This window comes from Branchiostoma floridae, chromosome 14 (assembly GCF_000003815.2).
Source record: "Branchiostoma floridae strain S238N-H82 chromosome 14, Bfl_VNyyK, whole genome shotgun sequence".
Taxonomy (NCBI): Eukaryota; Metazoa; Chordata; class Leptocardii; order Amphioxiformes; family Branchiostomatidae; genus Branchiostoma; species Branchiostoma floridae.
Genome location: NC_049992.1, coordinates 2,847,267 through 2,866,890, shown reverse-complemented (window position 1 = coordinate 2,866,890; position 19,624 = coordinate 2,847,267). Strand labels below are relative to the sequence as shown.

Below are 19,624 nucleotides of genomic sequence, written 5' to 3'. Positions count from 1 at the left end.
GGAAGGCACGCCACCTGTTGCTAGGATAATGTAAACAATGACGGATGACTTACTTGAGCGAGCGTTGTTTGGCGTTGTTTTGTTCCTTTTACGTCTATTGTTTTGATTTTGCCAATTCCAGCATTAATGCAAATCTTTTTATTCCTTTCGCTGTTTATCAATGATTGTATTATTGTCGAGATTTCAAAAATCTTATCAAAGTTTTACGTTAGATTTGGTCCATGCCCAGCCTTGGCCAAACTGTTTTCTTCCGTGTAACAACGTTAACAGTTAAACGTTAGCCATTTTGCTCATCTGATTTCTTTGTCATCTTTTGTTTTTCACCAAGGTTTCAAAAATGACACGATGCAGAATGTGTCCATGAGAAGATTATGCGAGTTTTATCGTTCTATAATTGCTACGTTATCTTTTATGGCTTCGCTTCGGCAAACATGACCCAATTTTCTTAGCTCTCTTGTCAACCGTTTGTTTGTTGTTAGTTGTTTGTCTCCACTTAAGTGCTGGATTTAGCGTTGTCGGGACGCGCTAGTGGATGAAGAGTCTTTTGTCTTCCTTGGGATCGCGAGTCTTGAAGTGTCTCTGAGTGTGAAGAAGTTTACGAAACCTGTCTGTCATCCTTCACTCAAGGAAATATTTTAACCTCATTGGTTCATTCATGCATCCATTCATTTATTTCTTTATTCATTCCAACGCTCAACCTACCATTCATTATTCTTGAGCACAGGCCATTAGGTTTTACAAGCTAATATTTACGCGTTGTCTGCCGTTGCTACGCTATTTATGTGGAAACTCATTCTTCAAGCAGAGGTTTCAGTGTGTGTGTGGGGGGGGGGGGGGCAGTGGCCGGTAGGGGAGCGGTACAAAACCGATTTTTCTTTTCCGTAAACATTTTTAGACCCTGCTACTACCCTATAGAAACTCAGACACGGTTTGATAGTGTGACTGACTGACTGTAATGGTTAATCTCCAGAAAAATGCGAAAAGTCATAATCCTCACTCCAAATATCTGATTGGAAAACGATACTAATAGCAAATGCCACTCAATTTGATTTTTCTTCATGACTACTAGCAATATCTATTGAATTATTGTTAAAAAGTCTTACTGCTGGCCATATATACAACATTTATTGAAACGTTTCAGACAGCACCCACTGTCTTTCTTCATTGAAAAAATATTGCTCTTGTGAATTTAACGTCATTTCTTTGGGGTAAATCCCCCCATTTTAAAAGTTGTATTTTTTGTATGAAATAGGTCGAATGTAAAATTGAGACTACATCATGAGATGAGCATGCCAATAGCAAATGGTATTATGAATGTCATATGAACATAGTTTTCTTATGCTACTTACACAATCAATATTCATGCCATACAATTACAAACCGTCAAACGTTTTGACAGTCTGTCTGTTGTCTATTTATTGAATATTATGACATAATTTACATAGGACTGTTCTCCAGTTCTGCAATGGCACCTACAATGGAAACCGTCCAAAAGAATGGGGAGTATCCGGAATTGTTCCAATTCCAAAGAAAGGGGACCTTAGATCTGTGAACAATTATAGAGGTATCTCCTTATCACAAACTGCATGTAAAGTGTATAACCGCTGCCTGCTTAACAGGATCCGACCTATTATTGATAAAATTCTACGCCCTAATCAGAATAGTTTTCGACAAAGTCGCTCTACTACTTCACACATACTTGCGCTGCGTCGCATTGTCGAAGAGCTAAAGAATTTTGACAAAGAACTTGTCGTATGTATTTATCAACTTTCGCAAAGCGTTTGATTGTATTAACCGTAGTAAAATGTTTAAGATCTTAGAGGCATATGGGTTCCAAAAGACATTGTTAATGCTATAGCAGTTATGTACAGAGATACATCCGCAGTTGTTATCACTCCAGATGGAGAAACTGACATGTTTAGCATTGACACTGGTGTACTGCAGGAGGACCCTCTTGCTCCATTTTTATTCATTATATGTCTAGACTACGCGTTAAGGTGCTCGATTTCAGACACTGATGGTTTTACACTCCGTCGTCGGCGTAGTAGTCGCTACCCTGCTGAAGTCCTCGCTGATATCGACTTTGCAGACGACATTGCCCTTTTGGAAAACTCATTACTTTTTGCACAAATCCTGTTAGATAAAGTAGAAGTGGCATGTCAGGCCATCGGTTTATATTTGAACCCGTCCAAAACAAAATACATGCATATAAACCCATCTTCTTCCCAGCAACTAACTACTTCCGACGGTTCTGAAATCGAGCGTGTAGTAGACTTTAAGTACTTAGGTGGCTATACCAATTCTGAGAAAGATATGGAATGTAGGATTGCTCAAGCCTGGAGTTCTCTCCATTCCTGACAAAAGATATGGAAAGCACCCATCAGCAAGCACACAAAAACCAAAGTGTTTAAAGCATATACTGAGTCCATTCTACTGTATAGTTGTGATTCATGGACTATGACAGCAGCCCAGAGCAAAAAATTGGATGGTACTTATACGAAAATGTTAAGAAAGGTTTATAATGTTTCATGGAGAGACTGTTTAACCAACAAGCAACTATACGGCCCACTCCCAGCCATTTCATCTGTGGTGAGGCAGCGCCGGCTTACCCTGGCAGGGCACGTGGTTCGTGGGAACGAGCCTACAGGGAGACTAATGGACTGGCTGCCAGAAGGAAGGCGCAGAGTTGGCCGACCATACATTACCTTAACCCTCAAACCACCGTATGGGGTCAAAACTGACCCCAGGCGTATATCAATGTGTGTCATTATGTCATTTCTAGTCGAAAACTAATTTCCTTCCAGGAGTTTGTTTGTATATATGTCCTATAACTTCTTATAAGTTTTTACCGAGATTGGCTCATTGTTGATTAAGTTATCCTAGAAAGTTTATGCATAGTCCGGTGGGGTCAAAACTGACCCCAGCATTTTTTTAAACAAACTTTCGTTACCCACACCTAAACAACTTATCATAGGATCACGAAATTTTCAGAGAATGATGTACATGTAAGCCAAAATTATTGTAGCAACTTTTGTGCCATTATCATGTTATATGACGACATTAGACGTCATCTGGGTAAAATCGGCCGCCATTTTGGATTTTGACTGATGACGTCATCAAATTAGCATAAATTATGAATATTGAGTCATCAAATTTACGATGAATTTAATAAGATGTGATAAACAACTGTTACTTGCCAAGAAAATCTTAAAACTTAAATGTTTAATACAAAATTAGAAAAATTCGTAATGAATATGTCTGTCAGAATTCCGTTGCCATGGCAACATGAAGAATGATGAACATACTTTGTTCACTGAAAATGTTTGTTATGGACATTTTCTAAAAAGTTACCAAGTTTGGTGGCCCTAGCATAAGCCATTCAGGCGCTATACGGCATTGAAGTTGGTACAGGCATCAAAAACCTCCTCCCCAGTCTGAATAGCGTTGGTGCAAAATGTGGTCCTCATGATCTTTTGCATAAATTATGATAATGATAATTTTAGCGAAAGCCCACATTTTTTTTTACAACGTTACATTTTCAGCGAACACATTTCAACTGTAGACTGTACAGCCATAAAGCATTGTAGTAGATATTTTCACAAGCAGCTGGTATACAAAACGGTATGAACACCTGGCTATGGGATTTACCCTTTGGGGACCCACAACCATTTCAATGGGTTTCATACCTGTGTTTATGATGTACGCCGCGGGGTGGCGTCGTTCGATATTAAAGTTCAGCAGGTCATCCAAGATGGCGGCACTCCGGTCACGAAAAGTTGTGGAGCTGTTTTACGACGTGATTTCCCCGTACTCCTGGGTCGCTTTTGAGGTAAGGCACTTCTCAGTATCGAAGTCTGGTTGTTATGATCGTACTAGACCCTTTTCTATCATTAACAGTGTCGAAATCAGTACTTAAGATATGAGAAAGATGTCAACAACTATTACTCAAATGGTCGCTGGCCTGGACGTTAAACAAGGAATAAGCTAAACCTATTACCCACAAAAATCATTTTTACGGAAGAAAGTATATCATAAGCGGTCTAGAGGTAAAAGGGTCACTTTTTGGCGACAGATATATCATAACGCATTTCCATATTGCACTTTCATTCCAATCGATTTTTAACAAAGATCACCCTAAACTTTAACTCTTTACATGGCAGGTGCTTTGCAGATACCGGTCTAGATGGAACATAGACCTGCAGCTCCGACCCTTCTTTATAGGGGGCGTCTTTAAGGAGACTGGTAAGTTTTACTTGTGACAAAAATAAAATCTCCTAACATAGATTACATCTAGTTAAAGAATCCTTAACATCTTACAAGGAAAGTTGTCTATTTAAGACTGAGATCTTTTAAAAAATCGTAGAAAATTTCATGTATTTCCATCTCACCACAGGTAACAAACCCCCGGGGCTGCTGGCGGCTAAGTACGACTATGCTCAACACGATCTCAGGAGACTGGCTGACTTTTACAAGGTAAGATGGGCCGCTTATTAAAACAAATAACATTATATCCAAGATAGCGACTGGTCGTTCGGAGCTTGAATAGAATCAGCATTTCAGAACGGAACTGGCACGGCCAAAACTCGCGATCCTGATTGTCCGCTCCTGTGTCCGCCACACTGAATGTAGCATGTCTTTTTTGTATATACAGGGCTCCTCATGCAGGTCTATTTGTCCTTTATTAGATGAAATACATAAAGAAAGAATAAATTTATTAAAGGAGCGGCAAAACTTTCTCACATGATAACGTTTGACATGCGCCTTTAGATTAACTCGCCAACATGGCGGACGCTAAATGACGTCACAGTCACGTGAGTTCAAACCCTCTGTTCCTTCCCCACAGATCCCAGTAAAGATGCCCCCCATGGAGAGGCTGATGAGGAGAGAGAACGTTAACTCCAACCGTCTCCTGACGGCCGTGAACTTGGACTGTCCGGAACACCTGGAGAACCTGTCCAGGTGAGAGGGAGTCTTAAATGCAACATATTGACAGTCTTGAGACGTGCGCAATGATTCGCAAAATCGCATTTGGTTGCAATCAGTCCTTTTAGACTTATTAATCACATTTATTTAGTTCTTAAGAGAATCTCAAGGAAAAGTTTTTTTCTTTGATACTAGTAAAAATTGTATAGGGGGTTGCAGCCCGTTGCTATCGCAATAGTTTACAAAGAGAAAGTTTTAATGCAGAAATAAAAAGTCTCTTATTAATGATTTAGTGAGAGACACGGGCTATAGCTTTCGTTCAATTGTGTTAAACTTTAAACAGAGTCCGATTTTGATCACCATCTAAAACTATTTTAGGATCATTAACGTTATAATGTTGAGAGCAAGGAAAGTAGCTGAAATTCCCGGAAGAAATTTAGACAAATTCCAGCGTAGATTTTAATAAAATTTTACTTTTTTTTTCTTTTTTAGTATTGTTGTCCCGTCTATGTCAGACATACACTATTTGCTATTTTGAACAGAGAACTCTGGATGAGGGTGATGTCACGTGACCAGGACATTTCGGACCCGGCTAGCCTGGAAACCGCAGCCGCCGCTGCAGGCATCCCCTCAGGCACGACCCCGCAGCTCCTCAGGAGAATCCATGATGACGACGTGAAGGCTGCACTGAAGGATACGACTAATCAGGCGCTGGCGTATGGGGCCTTTGGCGCCCCCACCATAGTGGCACATGTGGAGGGAACTCCCGTTATGATTTGGGGTTCGGATAGGTTTCCGCTGTTGGCGCACATGTTGGGGGAACGGTGGGAGGGACCGCTAAGGGAAATGGCGAAATATTAACAAACAAACAAACCGACGCAGATGAGATCGAGCTCACGGCTTCTAGTTCCGGAGGCAGGGACACTGGACTACACGCTGCTAGCTCTTACTTGCATATAAATAAAGAATACAGAGGCATACAGGAGGCATATACATGCTGCAATTGCTTTCCGAGGCTTTATTTGATGGAACTGAAGTTGTCGCCATAGATCGTAAACAAGAGTTCGACGACTCCATGCCTGCGTCAAGCTTTATTTTGAAATTACTTAAACTGCATAATATGTGACTAATCTCCGCTATTCCCCAATGACGTCACTTCAAAGTTAGCTACCTCTACCCCCCACCCCCTCTCCCAAATAATGTGTAAAGAAAACGAAGAAACCATGCAGAAATTCTGCTGCAGAAATCTAAAAAAAACAATCAGGGTGTCCGAAATGTAATGATTTCCCTGATAGACCTAATTATAACGACATACCAACTGTTCTAACAGTCCATCCATAGCGCCTTGAGCAATTATGCTGTTCTTCTAACACCTTCAAGGAAAAGGAAATAGACGAACGAAATTAAAAATTGAAAATAGTTGAACAGTCCTTTATCTCTTTTTACAGATTATTAGGTAACTGCTTGATATGCGCTTATCAATACAAATGTTTAATGTTAAATGTATAACCTTATAAATCTTAGTTTTGACAAGTTCTAGACTACTTGTCGTTCTTTATAACTATAACAACTTATTTGAAAAAATCTCGATTTCAATCTAATCTTTTTTCCTGCATCATTTAGATGCACATGCAAACTAGATATCAATTTAAAATGTGCATTTAACACTGCGTGGGTATATGCGTGTGTGTGTGCGTGTTGTAATGTGTGTGTGTGTGTGTGTGTGTGTGTGTGTGTGTGTGTGTGTGTGTGTGTGTGTCTGTGTGTGTGTGTGTGTGTGTGTATGTTTCTTCACTTCAAAAGTATCTGGCAAACAATTTAGCCCAAACAACATTAGCGCTGCTATATCTGTGGGGCTAGTAGGGTCACACAACAGCATGTATTGCGGCTAAGCTGCCCTCTCTGACTGCGCTGTTTAGCCATTGTCTCCCGGACGGGTCACTCTTCCGGCCGCACGCTTGCAGATGAAGGACCGTGTGGCTCGTTCATCGCAGGACACGTCGTACCACTGGTCAGTTCCCCAGACGTTCTTCATCACTATGGCAACGCAGTAGCTCATCTTGGCGCCGTCCGGCTGTGGGAACCAGGTTCTTACATCCATGGGTGACCTGAGGAAGGTGTGATGGGAAAACAAAGCTGTGTTAACTAGCAAATGCTGTGTTTTGTTTCACGATCCTCGGCAGAGAGGTTTGAAGAAAGGTAGATAGATAATGTTAACCTGAAAATATTGGTATCTTAGTAATAATGGTAACTTTTATGAAAATCAGTACCTTAGTATTGATTTACCAATTGTAATGTTCAGAACAATTCAGGATATCCAGCCTGCGCATTTTAATAAAACTCATCAAACATCATTTTCCGCTCCCCGTCCTTTAACCGCGACCAAGACCGCCATTGCCTAACCCCATCCACAACACTCTCGTGTCACGTAACCTGCTTGTGGCCTTTGACTACTCTACAGAGCTTATTAGGAAAGATGGCGGGTGCCTTCTGAAAGGTTCTTACCACAGCTGCCATTTGCCATGCATGACAGGTAAATTCTCTCTCTCTAGAACGTTCGAAGGGCTGTATCTACATTGATAAACATAGACTCTTGCGCTTAAAGGCATAGGCGATCATAGACATGTGTCTTCTCCCACATGTATTTTCGGAAATGGGATGTCAAATGTCATGGCCTGTTATTCTACACGAGACGACTTTGATTAAAATCAGAATATATATTGATATATAATATAAGATATATAACAGAACTAAGCATGTTCAATTGCTTTTCATGTTTGTAGCTGAAGAGAGGGCGCTTACCAGTCCATGTAAGTCACCGGGATGCCATCGGTCCAGACGAAGGTTCGGTTCAGGTGGATGTCGTACAGACCTTGGGGCAACGAGTATTTATTGTCATGGATGAAGATAATATTTATCAAAAACATTTTGCAGACTCCAGATTTCCGTTTCTTATTTCAACTTTTGAATCTAAATCTTGATATAAACTGTATTGAATGTGATGTCAAATGGTAACGTACATGTGCACACACGCACACGCACAATCTGAACAAAGTCGAATACACACACACACACACACACACACACACATATATATATGCACATTAATTAAAATGATATAACATGTCAAACCAATGTAAAGCGTTGGATCAACGATGCGTTTGACGACAACGTTGGTGACCAACAGCAGGTGGAGAAACTCCATCTCTGCCCGGTCAGCGATGCTGGTTAAGTTGGTGCCAAACTCTCGGCACTTGGCGTCTGCCTCCTCCCAGTTCACCCGTACGTGATGGCGAGATGTCAGGTAGCAGTTTCGTCGGAACAAACGCCAACCGCATGGGCAGATGAAGCCTTGGTAATTTGACATGAAATGCGAAAATGATGTTATAGTTCAAGCAAGAAATTGTTACTTATCAAAGTGCCATAGAAATCAGGTATTCATAGTTCATTCATTCATTTTGTTAGTTTCATTCAGACCACAAAGTACGCACACGTACACGCACAGAGAATGGCTTGCGCCTCCCTGAATTATGTGCAGTTTGTTACATGGGGTTAATGAAAATTAGCAGTCATACTATAGCAATAAAAATTACAAAGTTATTTACATTGTTGTGCCAGGCAAGACAAGCCATTTATTTTCTTTCAGTTGGGTGTTATTTTTACCTGCATCATCAGGAATGCCCTCCACTTTTCGGCTAGGGCTGAACTTACTGACGTTGTACGTCGCTATAAACCCGCGACTAGCGCCAAAATCAGCAATGTGAGTCGTCGCCAGCATGACCAGACGCATCTCATTGGAGCTCGACACATAACGCTTCTGTTCGCCCTCGCCGCGACACAGCCCGTGGATCGTGTTCCACCCTACCGTCAGGAACCTGTCCCTGACCTGCAGCACGCGGCTGGCGCAGGGCAAATCTACGTCCAGCAGCAAAAGCGTGACGTAGCTTCCAGGAGGACCTTCGATGGTCCACAGACAGATGGCTGAAGAAGGGAAGGCGTGTGGGTATCCGGGGGAGTAGATCAGCCCACAGCGATATTGGTCGGGTATGCCACAAAGGACATACCCACAGGACGTTTCCCTGGCCATGCAATCGTCGCACGCTGAAAAAGAAAGCACGAAAAGTCGCGAAATGGTCGAAAATTGACCGTGATATTCGTCTCCCGAAAACCTAATTTTGTGGAAACACAAACACACAGACACGACGAAAACATTGCCTTTGTTTACTGAGGTAAGAAAAAGGAGCAAAGACAATGGAGAAGCGGATAATTATCAATGAAAATAAAATGATAGGTAATTTGCTACCTTATTGAACCATTCATGCGTCTGCAATGTTGCTATGGATGCCACCGTATCGCAGACTACAACACATTGCTACAAAGAAAGTGACGGATACCTGTCATGTCCGGAATATGTACACTTAGTTCGTCCCTGGCAGCCTCCTCTACATGTTCTAACTCGGTATAGTTGTAGTTTGCGGTAGTTTCACAGCCATCGGCGAAGAACGATGCCGGATCTGCAAATCGTGAGAAACGAGAGTACACATATCATCGAAAACTCACCAGTGTCCGATAAATGCACATATTTCCAATAAATGCAATCTTGTAAACATTTTATGTACACTCTGTGTCTTACGCGAGCGATTAAAGGCAAACTAAGCAATATTAGTCCAAATTAGTTTTGCAGAACTTCAGTTATCAAAGCCAATTTTGGGGGCACTTTTCTACTCAAAGATGAAGCAACTCTATTTCATTCCATACCATACCAATATTCAAGGAGCTCGCAAATATTCGATGTCGCAGTGGGGCGAGGACGCCGTGGAGTCTAATTTGTATGGGTTACTATATTTAGGAAATCCTAACTCAGCTTGTTTCTGCGCCGTTTTTAACCGCTCAAAGTATGAAATGATGATGTAAATGTGGGAATATAGTATATTAGTAGAGTTGATTCCACATTACCAAGAGGGTATTTCTTGCGTTTTGTCCCAACATTTTGGAAATCTTTATAATATTCTGTGATAAGTAACTGTTTAGAACTATGTATAACATCTGTGTGATGTTCTAAATATATTTTCTATAGTGTTCATACATGTTAGAAACATTTCTAACATCAAATACATTATTTCTGTTTCAACATAGATTCATCATTTGTGATCACATGTTCCAACATTGAAACAAAACGATGAAACTCGGTCAGTGGGCTGGGAAGAGGGCAATTCACACATCCCTGCCAAGTATAGGAAATTGTGTCTGTCTGACACTTTCTCACAAAAGAGCCACCAGTATCCCCTAAAGAAATTCTAAAAATACGAGAGCCAAACAAAAGACTCAGCTTAGCAGCTTGGTTTATGGGGGTAATAAAAGTTGTTATGGAGGAAAAAATGACGCAAATTGTTGGAACATGTTCCAACAATGACTAAAACTCATACATGTTTTTAAATTGTTCTAAATAAAGAGATATTTGTACCATTACTTTCCCAATGTTTCCAACATATCTAGATAGGTTCAAACATGTTTGAATTTTCATTTTCAATTGTTTGAACAATTTAGAACTTCAGTGGCTGAAATATTCTTTTACTTAGAATAGTTCAAACTTACTGCAAATATTATTTCAAAACCCTCCCGGTGACTCGGAATCGACTCTATATATCACTTTTATAAATACAGTAGATATCAATTTCATACAGATTGCCTTATCCAGATTATTTCCACTTTTAACGCTCTAATATTGCTTAGGTTGCCTTGTTAGCCTGCGTATACTGCTGTGTCAACTAAACACTGTAACTGTCTACAAGTGGGTACACAGGGACATTTGTCAACGATTATCGCACCTTTCTCACAGATGAATTCCTTCTCAATCAGGCTGCAAGGCTGAAGGCTCCATGGACCTGCAAAGGGCAAGAACATAAGTTTCATAATACAACTTGCCTATGAGGATATTCATGCAGAGTGTGATCATCATATCCACAATTTTGATATTGTAGTTGTTCACATGTTATTAAGCTATTCTGCGGCACGAAGAATTCAAGACGTACCGTGGTCTTCTAGGAAGGCACAGAAGGGGTCATTAAACCGCAAAATGTATTCCGGGAAACCGTCGAAGGAAATGTCCTGTTCCCTGAAAGCGTCACCCGCAGGACTTCCGTCGCTCCAAGTGAAGTTGACAATTTTCTGGAGATAAACAGAGCAATATCTAAGATAAGGCTTGACAACATAAAGGTCTGGACTGGCCTGAGTACCGAACAGATCATCAGAGAGGCAGAGGACAGAACGAGATGGGCAAAAATCACCTCTACAGGATGTCGTTGAGACCCTACGACCACTGCGGTCTTGGGCCGTAAGTGAGTGAGTGAGATTATGTTTCCCTTTGCCTGAAACATTGACCTAAATCGGATATCTCATTAAAACTGCGGCCGAGCGATTTGACAGAGTGCTCAACGAATTATATCGATGAACAAATCTTATTACGCTTCGTGTGTTTTGCCTTTAGTCAATATCACATATTCCCATAACATGGGTAACACAAGTTCAAACTAGAACGCAGCGAGGTCGCCAACGTGCCGCAGTCCACCGAGCTACCAGCTTAACCTTCACATTTATCGGGCCCATGACTAATTGCGTTATGGGAAAATGAAGTAATAATCATATCGTATGCAATGAAACGGTCTTGCGAATGATGCACTGTAAAACATTTGCAGTAGCCAGAGACTACTATGATTTGAGTTTGATATGAGGCTCTGTTTTTCATAAGGGATGAGAGCAAAATAGCTTGATTGAAGATACCTCTCTCTCTTTCTTGATCAAGACAGCGCCTATCTTCATCCCTATCCACCCATTTCCAATGTTGTCTCGGAGGAACCCGTTTTCCTGTGGCGTGTTGACGGCCGCCAGATGACCCCCCAGGGATTGGCAGTAGTTTTCCGCAGCCCACCAGACAAGCGGCGAGGGAAACTTCTGGTAGCAACGTTCTTCAAACATCGTCCAGCCTTTCCCACAAGATGTGTAGTTTACATGATTCTCTACAAATAATTAATATAAATGTTTGGTTAAGAAGATTTAAAAGGAAGATATAAATATAGGGAATATAGGTTGTTGTTGATGTTTCCCTGAAGTACAGGTTGTTGCGGAGGGTTTGAGAGCCGAGAGAACACTAAAACACGCCGAAGGACGGAGACACGACACGTCAAGGCAGTAACACGTTGCTCTGAAAATGTTTAAACTTCAAATACATCTAAATATCTTGTCCATTTCTAATATTGTCAATAGTTGTAAATTACATAACATACATTAATGAAAGCGTAATATGTCTACCTACACAGCAAACAAATTTGATCCTTATATTTCATGTACTTGACGTGTACAGGTTAGCAGATTATACAACTGCCATACAACATCAAGTTTTACTGTAGATAAATTGTACATTTCCAATCATATTTTACCTTTCATGGGACATCCCAGTAGTCCTACCCCCCATGTAGTCCTGCCCAGCCGTGATTCCGGTGTAAGCCTCACCACCCTGGCCGGCACTGCTATGGCCAGGTAATGCTCATCTTTACCAGCACGACTGGTGAAGTTAAACTAAGGCATCAAAACATATGCGCGATTATATCTATGATTAAAACTGTACCTATTTTTGCATCTGGATTTTAGATATCTGTGCATATCCATAGTATTTTTCTTAATCTGATAGAGAATAATAGATAAGAGCAAAAGACTCCTAGTTTGTGTAATTTTGAGTAGGTTGTGAAAAGGCAAAGTCTAAAACTTCCAGAGTGAAGTTAATGTTTATATACCGTCCGTCCGTCCAATTCCTTATACGCTGCCAAACAATCAGGCCAAACCCCGTACTTCAACGAGAATGTGATTGTCTGCGATCGCCTTAAACCGGTGACAACCACTCCGGTAAGCTGCACGGGCTCTTCCAATGTAATCTGTAACCAGTCGTCAGGTCCCTCAACTACCCAATCCGTCAGGGTGAGCTCCTGGCTACTGTGGATTACCTGGTTGGTACCAGTACCTTCTTTGATTGAAAACCTCTCTTGAAGTAAGGATATTGGTAACAAACAGGCTCCCCGACCTACGGAAAAAATGATTTCCGTTATAGAAACTTTTATGGATTACAATGTTTTGTAATAAAATTATGAGTAAAGCTCAGATTTACAATTTCGTGTACTTGTAAACTGTAGCCAATGGCAAATCTACTCTAGCTACCGTTTGCTTTTATGGAGCAATTATTTTGGTATACAAAAAATCGGTTTACCAATACAGGCATCTTCGTCTGAAGCATCCGCACAATCCGGTTTGCCGTCACAGAGGTCGTCTCTTGAAAAAAACCGGTTGGACCGGATACACGGAAATCGGTCTGTGTACATAGCTGTAAACAAACAAAAATACGTTTTAGTTTTATTTCTTTTAACTCTATGTCGTTACAGTACATTCGGTTAAGAATCAATAAGCATTAGTTTGTGTGTAACACTTTTATTTACCACATCTCCTCGGACGTTCGTCTGTGCCTGTCCTGCAGTCTTCTTCGCCATCACAGTTTTGAGCCACACTGATTACTTTAGATGATAAGGAGTCTTGTATCGTATCCCCACATATAGTTTGCGCTGCGTTATGAAAAAATGCAGGATTCAATGAGGTCAACTTTAAATGCCTATATCAACATTAGCTTGAATGTGTGCATACATGTATATGTGCATTTCTGTGCTCGTAATGTGTACAAAGGTCAGGCAAAGAAATTCGTAAATGTGGAAATGGCCAGACTATGGGGACCTGTAACACTTAGAAGACTGTACATGTCTCCTTTCTGTTATTTTCTTACGATATCTAAGATTCCAGTTGAATGTGTGTAATTCTAAGAGAATACAAAATGTCCCTGGTGCATATTATTGCTTGAATGTATGTCTCTATCTAGGGGCCTAGTGCCAACTATGAAATGGAAATGGATTGAGTTACTATGAAGTATATGTCGTAGCCATAACCTACAGCAGCTCTTTTCCCCTGTACCATCCAAGCAGATAGGTATTCCAATACATTCGGAACCGAATAGGGTGCACTTGTGGGTTTCCTCACACCTGCCAGTAGGGCACAGTACTGCCTCTGAAAATGATAGGCAGCTAGAATCATGTTTAACTCATTTCCATGTAGCTTTAGATTAAAGGTGTTACTTTCACACAGTCTTGAATAAGGGTTAACCCTAACCAGACCGTTCTTTTTTTGGCATACCTGGACGGGGTCTTTTGGAGCCCCTCTTCTAATTCAAGAATGACGTGACCACCAAATTTTCAGAAGATGATGTACACGTAGCATTAGCGCATCAAGACAAGATTGAATTCTTTGTAGCCAGTGAAGACGATAGTTTGCATGAATTGACTCATTATAATAATCCAATATGATGATACCTTATGGATTGCTTTCCAAACAGATAATAAGGAAAGTTACCACAGCCTTGCTCCTCCTCCCAGCTGTTACCGCAATTATCAAAATCATTACAGAAGGAGAAGCTTGAAGTGCACTCCCCTGTGCTGCAGGCATAATCTTCAAAATCTTCTTCTTTGAGGCCAATCGCACGGATCCATGGGTGGAGAACTGAATTCAAGAATTTCCACTGTCCCACACAGCTACCTGTCATAAACAGATTTTAAAATCATATATGGAAATTACAGAAACATGATAACTTTAAGTTACATAGCCGTAACATGAAGGTTTAAACACTCCATTGTAAGCCATTAGTTTAATGATTATACGAAGGTTGATCGATAAGAAATGAGACGCACAACTCAAATTTTGGGTCCTGATCATAAATTATAAGACTTTTTGTAAATTTCTATCAAACTTTAAGCCATAGTGATCAGTACTTTGCAGAAGATAACCGGTAATGTCAAATGGGGGATAAAAAAAACGTGCAGTTGAGCTGCGAAATGACGTATGCTGGTCAATTTGCTCTGCAGAAAGTCAGATAACCACTTCTTTTTAGTTGTAATATGACAGGACATCCTCATCAAACATTTTGACAATGTCTTCATAGATTTCACTGCATGAGGATCACGACCCTCACAGCTTTGATCACAGTTCACCATTGTTTTTTTGGCCACTTACCTACTATTTTTTTACCTACAAACGAATGTCAACTGGAAAGTACTGACGGCAATAATTTGAAATTTGTTGGATACTGATAAAAGACACCATACCAGATAATTATGCCCCTGTGTTGTGTGTCTTATTTCTGGGGTACGCCGAGAACTAATTGATCACCCCTTGTACCTCTAGGATAAATTGATTTAATTAGCATAACGCATATTCGACTAGTTAAAGCAGGCCACATTGGAAGCCTGTACATTGCTAAAGAGCACAGGTTTACTGTTACATTATACAAGTGAAATAAATGTGAACATAATATAATTTTGAGAAGACAAAACAATTAATTTCTTTACCACAACCGATTTCATCCCTAGGGCGTATGAAGGTTACAGCGGAATTATATCCACAGTCAGGAATACCATCACATACAAGATCATGTCCAATGCATTTCCCGAGTCTATCACAATAAAAGCCGCCGGTAGACTTGCAATACTCTTCTGTAATGTGGAAAAAATGTTATAATAATTCCGAAAATAATTTCATCAGGTTAGTAGATCATAATGGAGTTCTAAATGGAGTTCTGCTTCTACCGCAAAAGCGCCACCTACATCTGCTACATATAGCTGCGAGAAGCAGAACTCCAGTTAGCAGCTCCGAGGAAGATGTCTGACAGACGACATCGAAACGTCAGCAGGTTAGAAAAACTGGTTGTGCAAAAGAAACTCTTATGTGCTATACTAATTGCAATGCATAAGACAGGATGGAATGGAATGTACTAAGAACACGTGATACTGGGGTGCCCCTACCGGCTACTCATGTACCTGAACTGATTAACAAAAGTACTAAAGAAGGGACTGATCATGATATCAAGTTTATTACTGAGGTGGCAAGTGAATTGGGGATCGGCATTACAGTAAATAAGACCACAAGACTTGGGAAGAAGGCTGATAATAGGGACAGGCTATTATTGGCAACACTCCATGACCTGGACAGCAGGCATGACCTCTTAAAAGCGGCCAAAGCACTAAGACAAAGTGATCGTTTCAGCAACATGTACATATCACCTGACCTCACACCAGTCGAGAGGGAGAGAAACAGAAGCCTAAGGAGGGAACTAAAGGTGAGGAGGGATAGAGGCGAAGTTAACCTAGTAATCAGGGGTGGTAAGATTGTCAACTCAAGGGACCCTGAAATTGTCACCGACAAAAATCCACCACACAGACAAGTAGTTCAGGATAAATTAAGAACCTTACCAGCTAATAGAGATGGACACTATGCTGGGAATATAAAGAAAGATGTTTCACATGAGGAATCCGGAAATGCCAATGGTAACAATGCTGATAGACGTCAACTACACAGGTGTGATGGGTACAACACAAAGAGAACCCCACTGACTAATGGTGATGGTCAAAGCACTGATAACACAATGGGGGACAATACACACGAGAGAACGGCGAGGGTGATGACAACAGTTAACAACAAAAATACCATGTGACTAGACAAGGAAGAGTCAAGAGATGAAGAAAAACAGGGTAATACTAGTAGGGGGGGGGGGGGCACTATTTTGCCAAAATGCAGTTTTTGATGAAATACGCCCCTAGAAATATGGAGACAGTCCATCTGAACCTGAAAATGTTCACGATTTGTAAATATTTGATTGCTAACTCCCCTGTACATACCCCCTGAAGTTTTTAAGTTGACAATGTACTAAACTAGTATAACGCTATACTACCAAACAAGCTTAATGCCTTAGAAATTGTACTTTGGCATCCTTGGCAGAATATTTAACTTCAGGATAGATCATTGTGGATATCTGAAACTCCAAATGTATTTCCCATGCAAATATGGACTATTCCAAATCACCCCCATGGCAAAAATGGACTGATCCAAACTTAAAATTGGACGAAACGGGCTACAGGTATATCATAGTATAGTCTGTAGTCATTTCTACCAATTTGCCAAGTCTGTATTGCCATTGTCTAAGTGGTAACCACAGTTACCAATCTGAAGTTGAAAAAGAAAAGAGACCCTGGATTGTTTAGACAGTACAGTAGAGAAGTCAGGAAAGGAGGCAGGATACCAGAGATTCTGATAGCTTGGAAGAGAATGAAGAGGAGCTTAGGAAGCAAGGACCCAATGAGAAAGAGATTGCAAACATTGCTGTTGATTGGAAGAGAGACAAATACTTGCAAACCCTGAAAACCCAAGATGGATCTTTCACATCAGCAGCAGAAGTTGATATGTAAGTTTAAAGCTGGCCCAACTCAAGAACACAGCCCTGCCACTACCCATAACCACAAAAACTCCATCTGCGGTCAACCTAAAATTGTATGAATGAATGAATGATTTTATTTGTAAAACATTGCAGCTTGGTAGCTGAATTGCGAGTTACATTACAATAATTGTGGGTTATCTCCACATACATAAATTAGAACAAACATCGTGAATAAAACTAGGCTATTGAATCTCTGCATAAATCTGCATACATGGTATTCCGACAGTTTAGGACACAAAGATATTGTTTGAAAAGAAGCTAGGCTAATACAGACGTACTAATAGTCTCTAACATTGTACTAGTAGTCTCTAGGATACACTTTCGGACACTAGTGGCCACTTGCATACAACAAATCTAATGCGCGTGGAATGAAGGATAACGCATGTCTTTTAGTCTTGCTTATCATTTTTGCACAATATGGTCTTCTGCTACGAAGACCGTAGTGAGTGTCCGCGGATCTGGTTAAGAATGCCCAGAGAGGAGAAGACTCATCCTGAAGGGTATGTTCTAGAGTTCTCAGTGTAGCTCTCTCACGTCTACTAGCTAGTGTTGGGATAGAGTCAACAGGAAGTCCAATGATTCTCATACACCGCTTTTGAACAGATTCAAGAGAGTCCGAAAGAACATGAACATTGTACATGAACAATGTTACACGCCATTGACACTATCAATGAGTGTAAATTTGACTATGGTTCTTTTGATTCTGTTGTAAATAGATGTACAAATAAGACATTGTTGAAATTCAGTACCGCAGGCATCTTGCTTACAATGAGAGGTTCAGGGCTCGAAATGCTACCTGCTTCTGCAGGTTAGTGCAGGTAAAATTGGAGCTGTGTAGGTATTTCTGGTGTCTACATGCACCTAACCTGCACTGGTCTATGTCATGGGTATATACAAAACGTACAGGTTAGTGCAGGTAAAATTGGAGCTGTGCAGTTATTTTTGATGTCTACCTGCACCTAACCTGCACTGGTCCATGTACTGGGTATATACAAAATGTACAGGTAAAATTGGAGCTGTGCAGGTATTTCTGATGTCTGCACCTAACCTGCACTGGTCCCAAATACTAGGTTTTATACATAAATGTCATATGATGTAGGTGTACGTGGATTGTTACTAGCTGCATTGAATGTTACCACTACCATCTATATTAAGTAATACTCTGTAGAAAAAAATAGCAATGGTTCCTGAAAAATTTTAGTATGAACTATACTTCCAAAATTCAGAGTGGTACAGGTAAAATTTGTCTGGTGCAGGCTATTTTCAATCATGTTACCTGCACCAGTGCAGGTATGCAGAAAAGTATTTTGAGTCTTGGATATAGTATGTACATGTGCAAGAGAGCTTAGTAGTAGAGAGAACAGTCAATTGTTGCTTTTCTGTCCATACTTCACGACAAACAAAAACACTGGTTTTAAGCTTGGCAAAAATACTGTGTTTTTGTAACCTTGTAACAACGTTTCCTTTTGAAGTTGCCCAATTCCTTGGCATCGAGTTTCTGAAAATTTTACCACTATTCTTGTGAAGCTGAAGACACTCTGTAGTTGATTTGGGTACTCTTTATTATCCTCAGCACTTGTCGAATTACTGTCCTATGGTGACTTCCCTGTTTTTGGCCAAATAATGGAAATTTGCCCCAATACTTACTGCCCTGTTGCCATGGCAACCAAGAATATTAAGCCAAAACATGATAGAAAGGTATCTTGGAGTGTACTGTATCATTTAATTACACAAAATGTGCAAAAAGAACTGAAGTAATGCAGTCAGTGCTTGCAGACCTTAGCAACGTCACACAAGTACATGGCGAGAGGGGTATCCAAACTTCAGGGGGTATGTACAGGGGGGTTAGAGTTTTACAATTGCCTAATTTTTGTGATTTCTGTGTTTAGATAGATCATCTCCATATTTTAGGATGCGTATTTCAAAGAGTTTGTACTAATGTCCCCCCCCCCCCCCTATAGCTAGTAATAGGTCTCCTTCACACTTGTCTGTCTTTTACACAAATGCAGATCAATTCCCAAACAAACGAGATGAGCTAAAGTTTATTATATCTGATGACCCACCATCCCACCATCATAACAGAGGTGATCCCAAAGGCTCAGAAATCAGCTTTGTTCATGAGTACAATACAGTTGGAGGACTATGAAGCACATGCTAACTTTGACCCGGAATCCCAGGATCTGGGGGCAAGTGGGAAGAGGGGTATTGTGATATTCGTGAGGAAGGAACTAAATATCACTATCAGAGAACTGGACCTTAGTGAAACAAACTTTCAATAATACTTATTCTTAGACTGCACACTTGCTGGTAATGAGCAACTCACTGTTGGGTGTGTCTACAGAAGCC

At 40.6% G+C, this 19,624-nt stretch overlaps 2 protein-coding genes across 2 annotated transcripts in view; one reads left to right on the top strand and one right to left on the bottom strand.

Moving 5' to 3' along the window:
- Positions 1-3,623: 3,623 nt before the first annotated feature.
- On the top strand, positions 3,624-6,453 carry LOC118430882 (glutathione S-transferase kappa 1-like). The gene is made up of 5 exons (XM_035841916.1): positions 3,624-3,829; positions 4,161-4,242; positions 4,394-4,473; positions 4,844-4,959; positions 5,466-6,453. Exons 1-5 carry the CDS (start codon positions 3,638-3,640, stop codon positions 5,782-5,784), a joined length of 789 nt encoding a protein of 262 aa, XP_035697809.1. The 5' UTR covers positions 3,624-3,637; the 3' UTR covers positions 5,785-6,453.
- Positions 6,454-6,599: 146 nt separating this feature from the next.
- Positions 6,600-19,624, bottom strand: part of LOC118430880 — a 34,232-nt gene continuing 21,207 nt past the window's right edge. Inside the window, exons 4-12 of the mRNA XM_035841915.1 lie at positions 12,360-12,498; positions 11,704-11,939; positions 10,956-11,091; positions 10,752-10,808; positions 9,318-9,437; positions 8,587-9,024; positions 8,056-8,274; positions 7,726-7,795; positions 6,600-7,031 (exon numbers count right to left, since the gene is read on the bottom strand). Of these exons, the coding sequence (XP_035697808.1) occupies positions 6,839-7,031; positions 7,726-7,795; positions 8,056-8,274; positions 8,587-9,024; positions 9,318-9,437; positions 10,752-10,808; positions 10,956-11,091; positions 11,704-11,939; positions 12,360-12,498 (1,608 nt within the window). The 3' untranslated portion in view covers positions 6,600-6,838. The remainder of the gene's footprint in view (positions 7,032-7,725; positions 7,796-8,055; positions 8,275-8,586; positions 9,025-9,317; positions 9,438-10,751; positions 10,809-10,955; positions 11,092-11,703; positions 11,940-12,359; positions 12,499-19,624) is intronic.

Excerpts from the sequence above, each read along its gene's own strand:
- LOC118430882 (XM_035841916.1), top strand. The coding sequence starts at position 3,638 with ATGGGATTTACCCTTTGGGGACCCACAACCATTTCAATGGGTTTCATA. Across the intron at positions 3,830-4,160 it reads ACTCCTGGGTCGCTTTTGAG|GTGCTTTGCAGATACCGGTC; the intron begins GTAAGGCACTTC and ends TTTACATGGCAG. Across the intron at positions 4,243-4,393 it reads GGGCGTCTTTAAGGAGACTG|GTAACAAACCCCCGGGGCTG; the intron begins GTAAGTTTTACT and ends ATCTCACCACAG.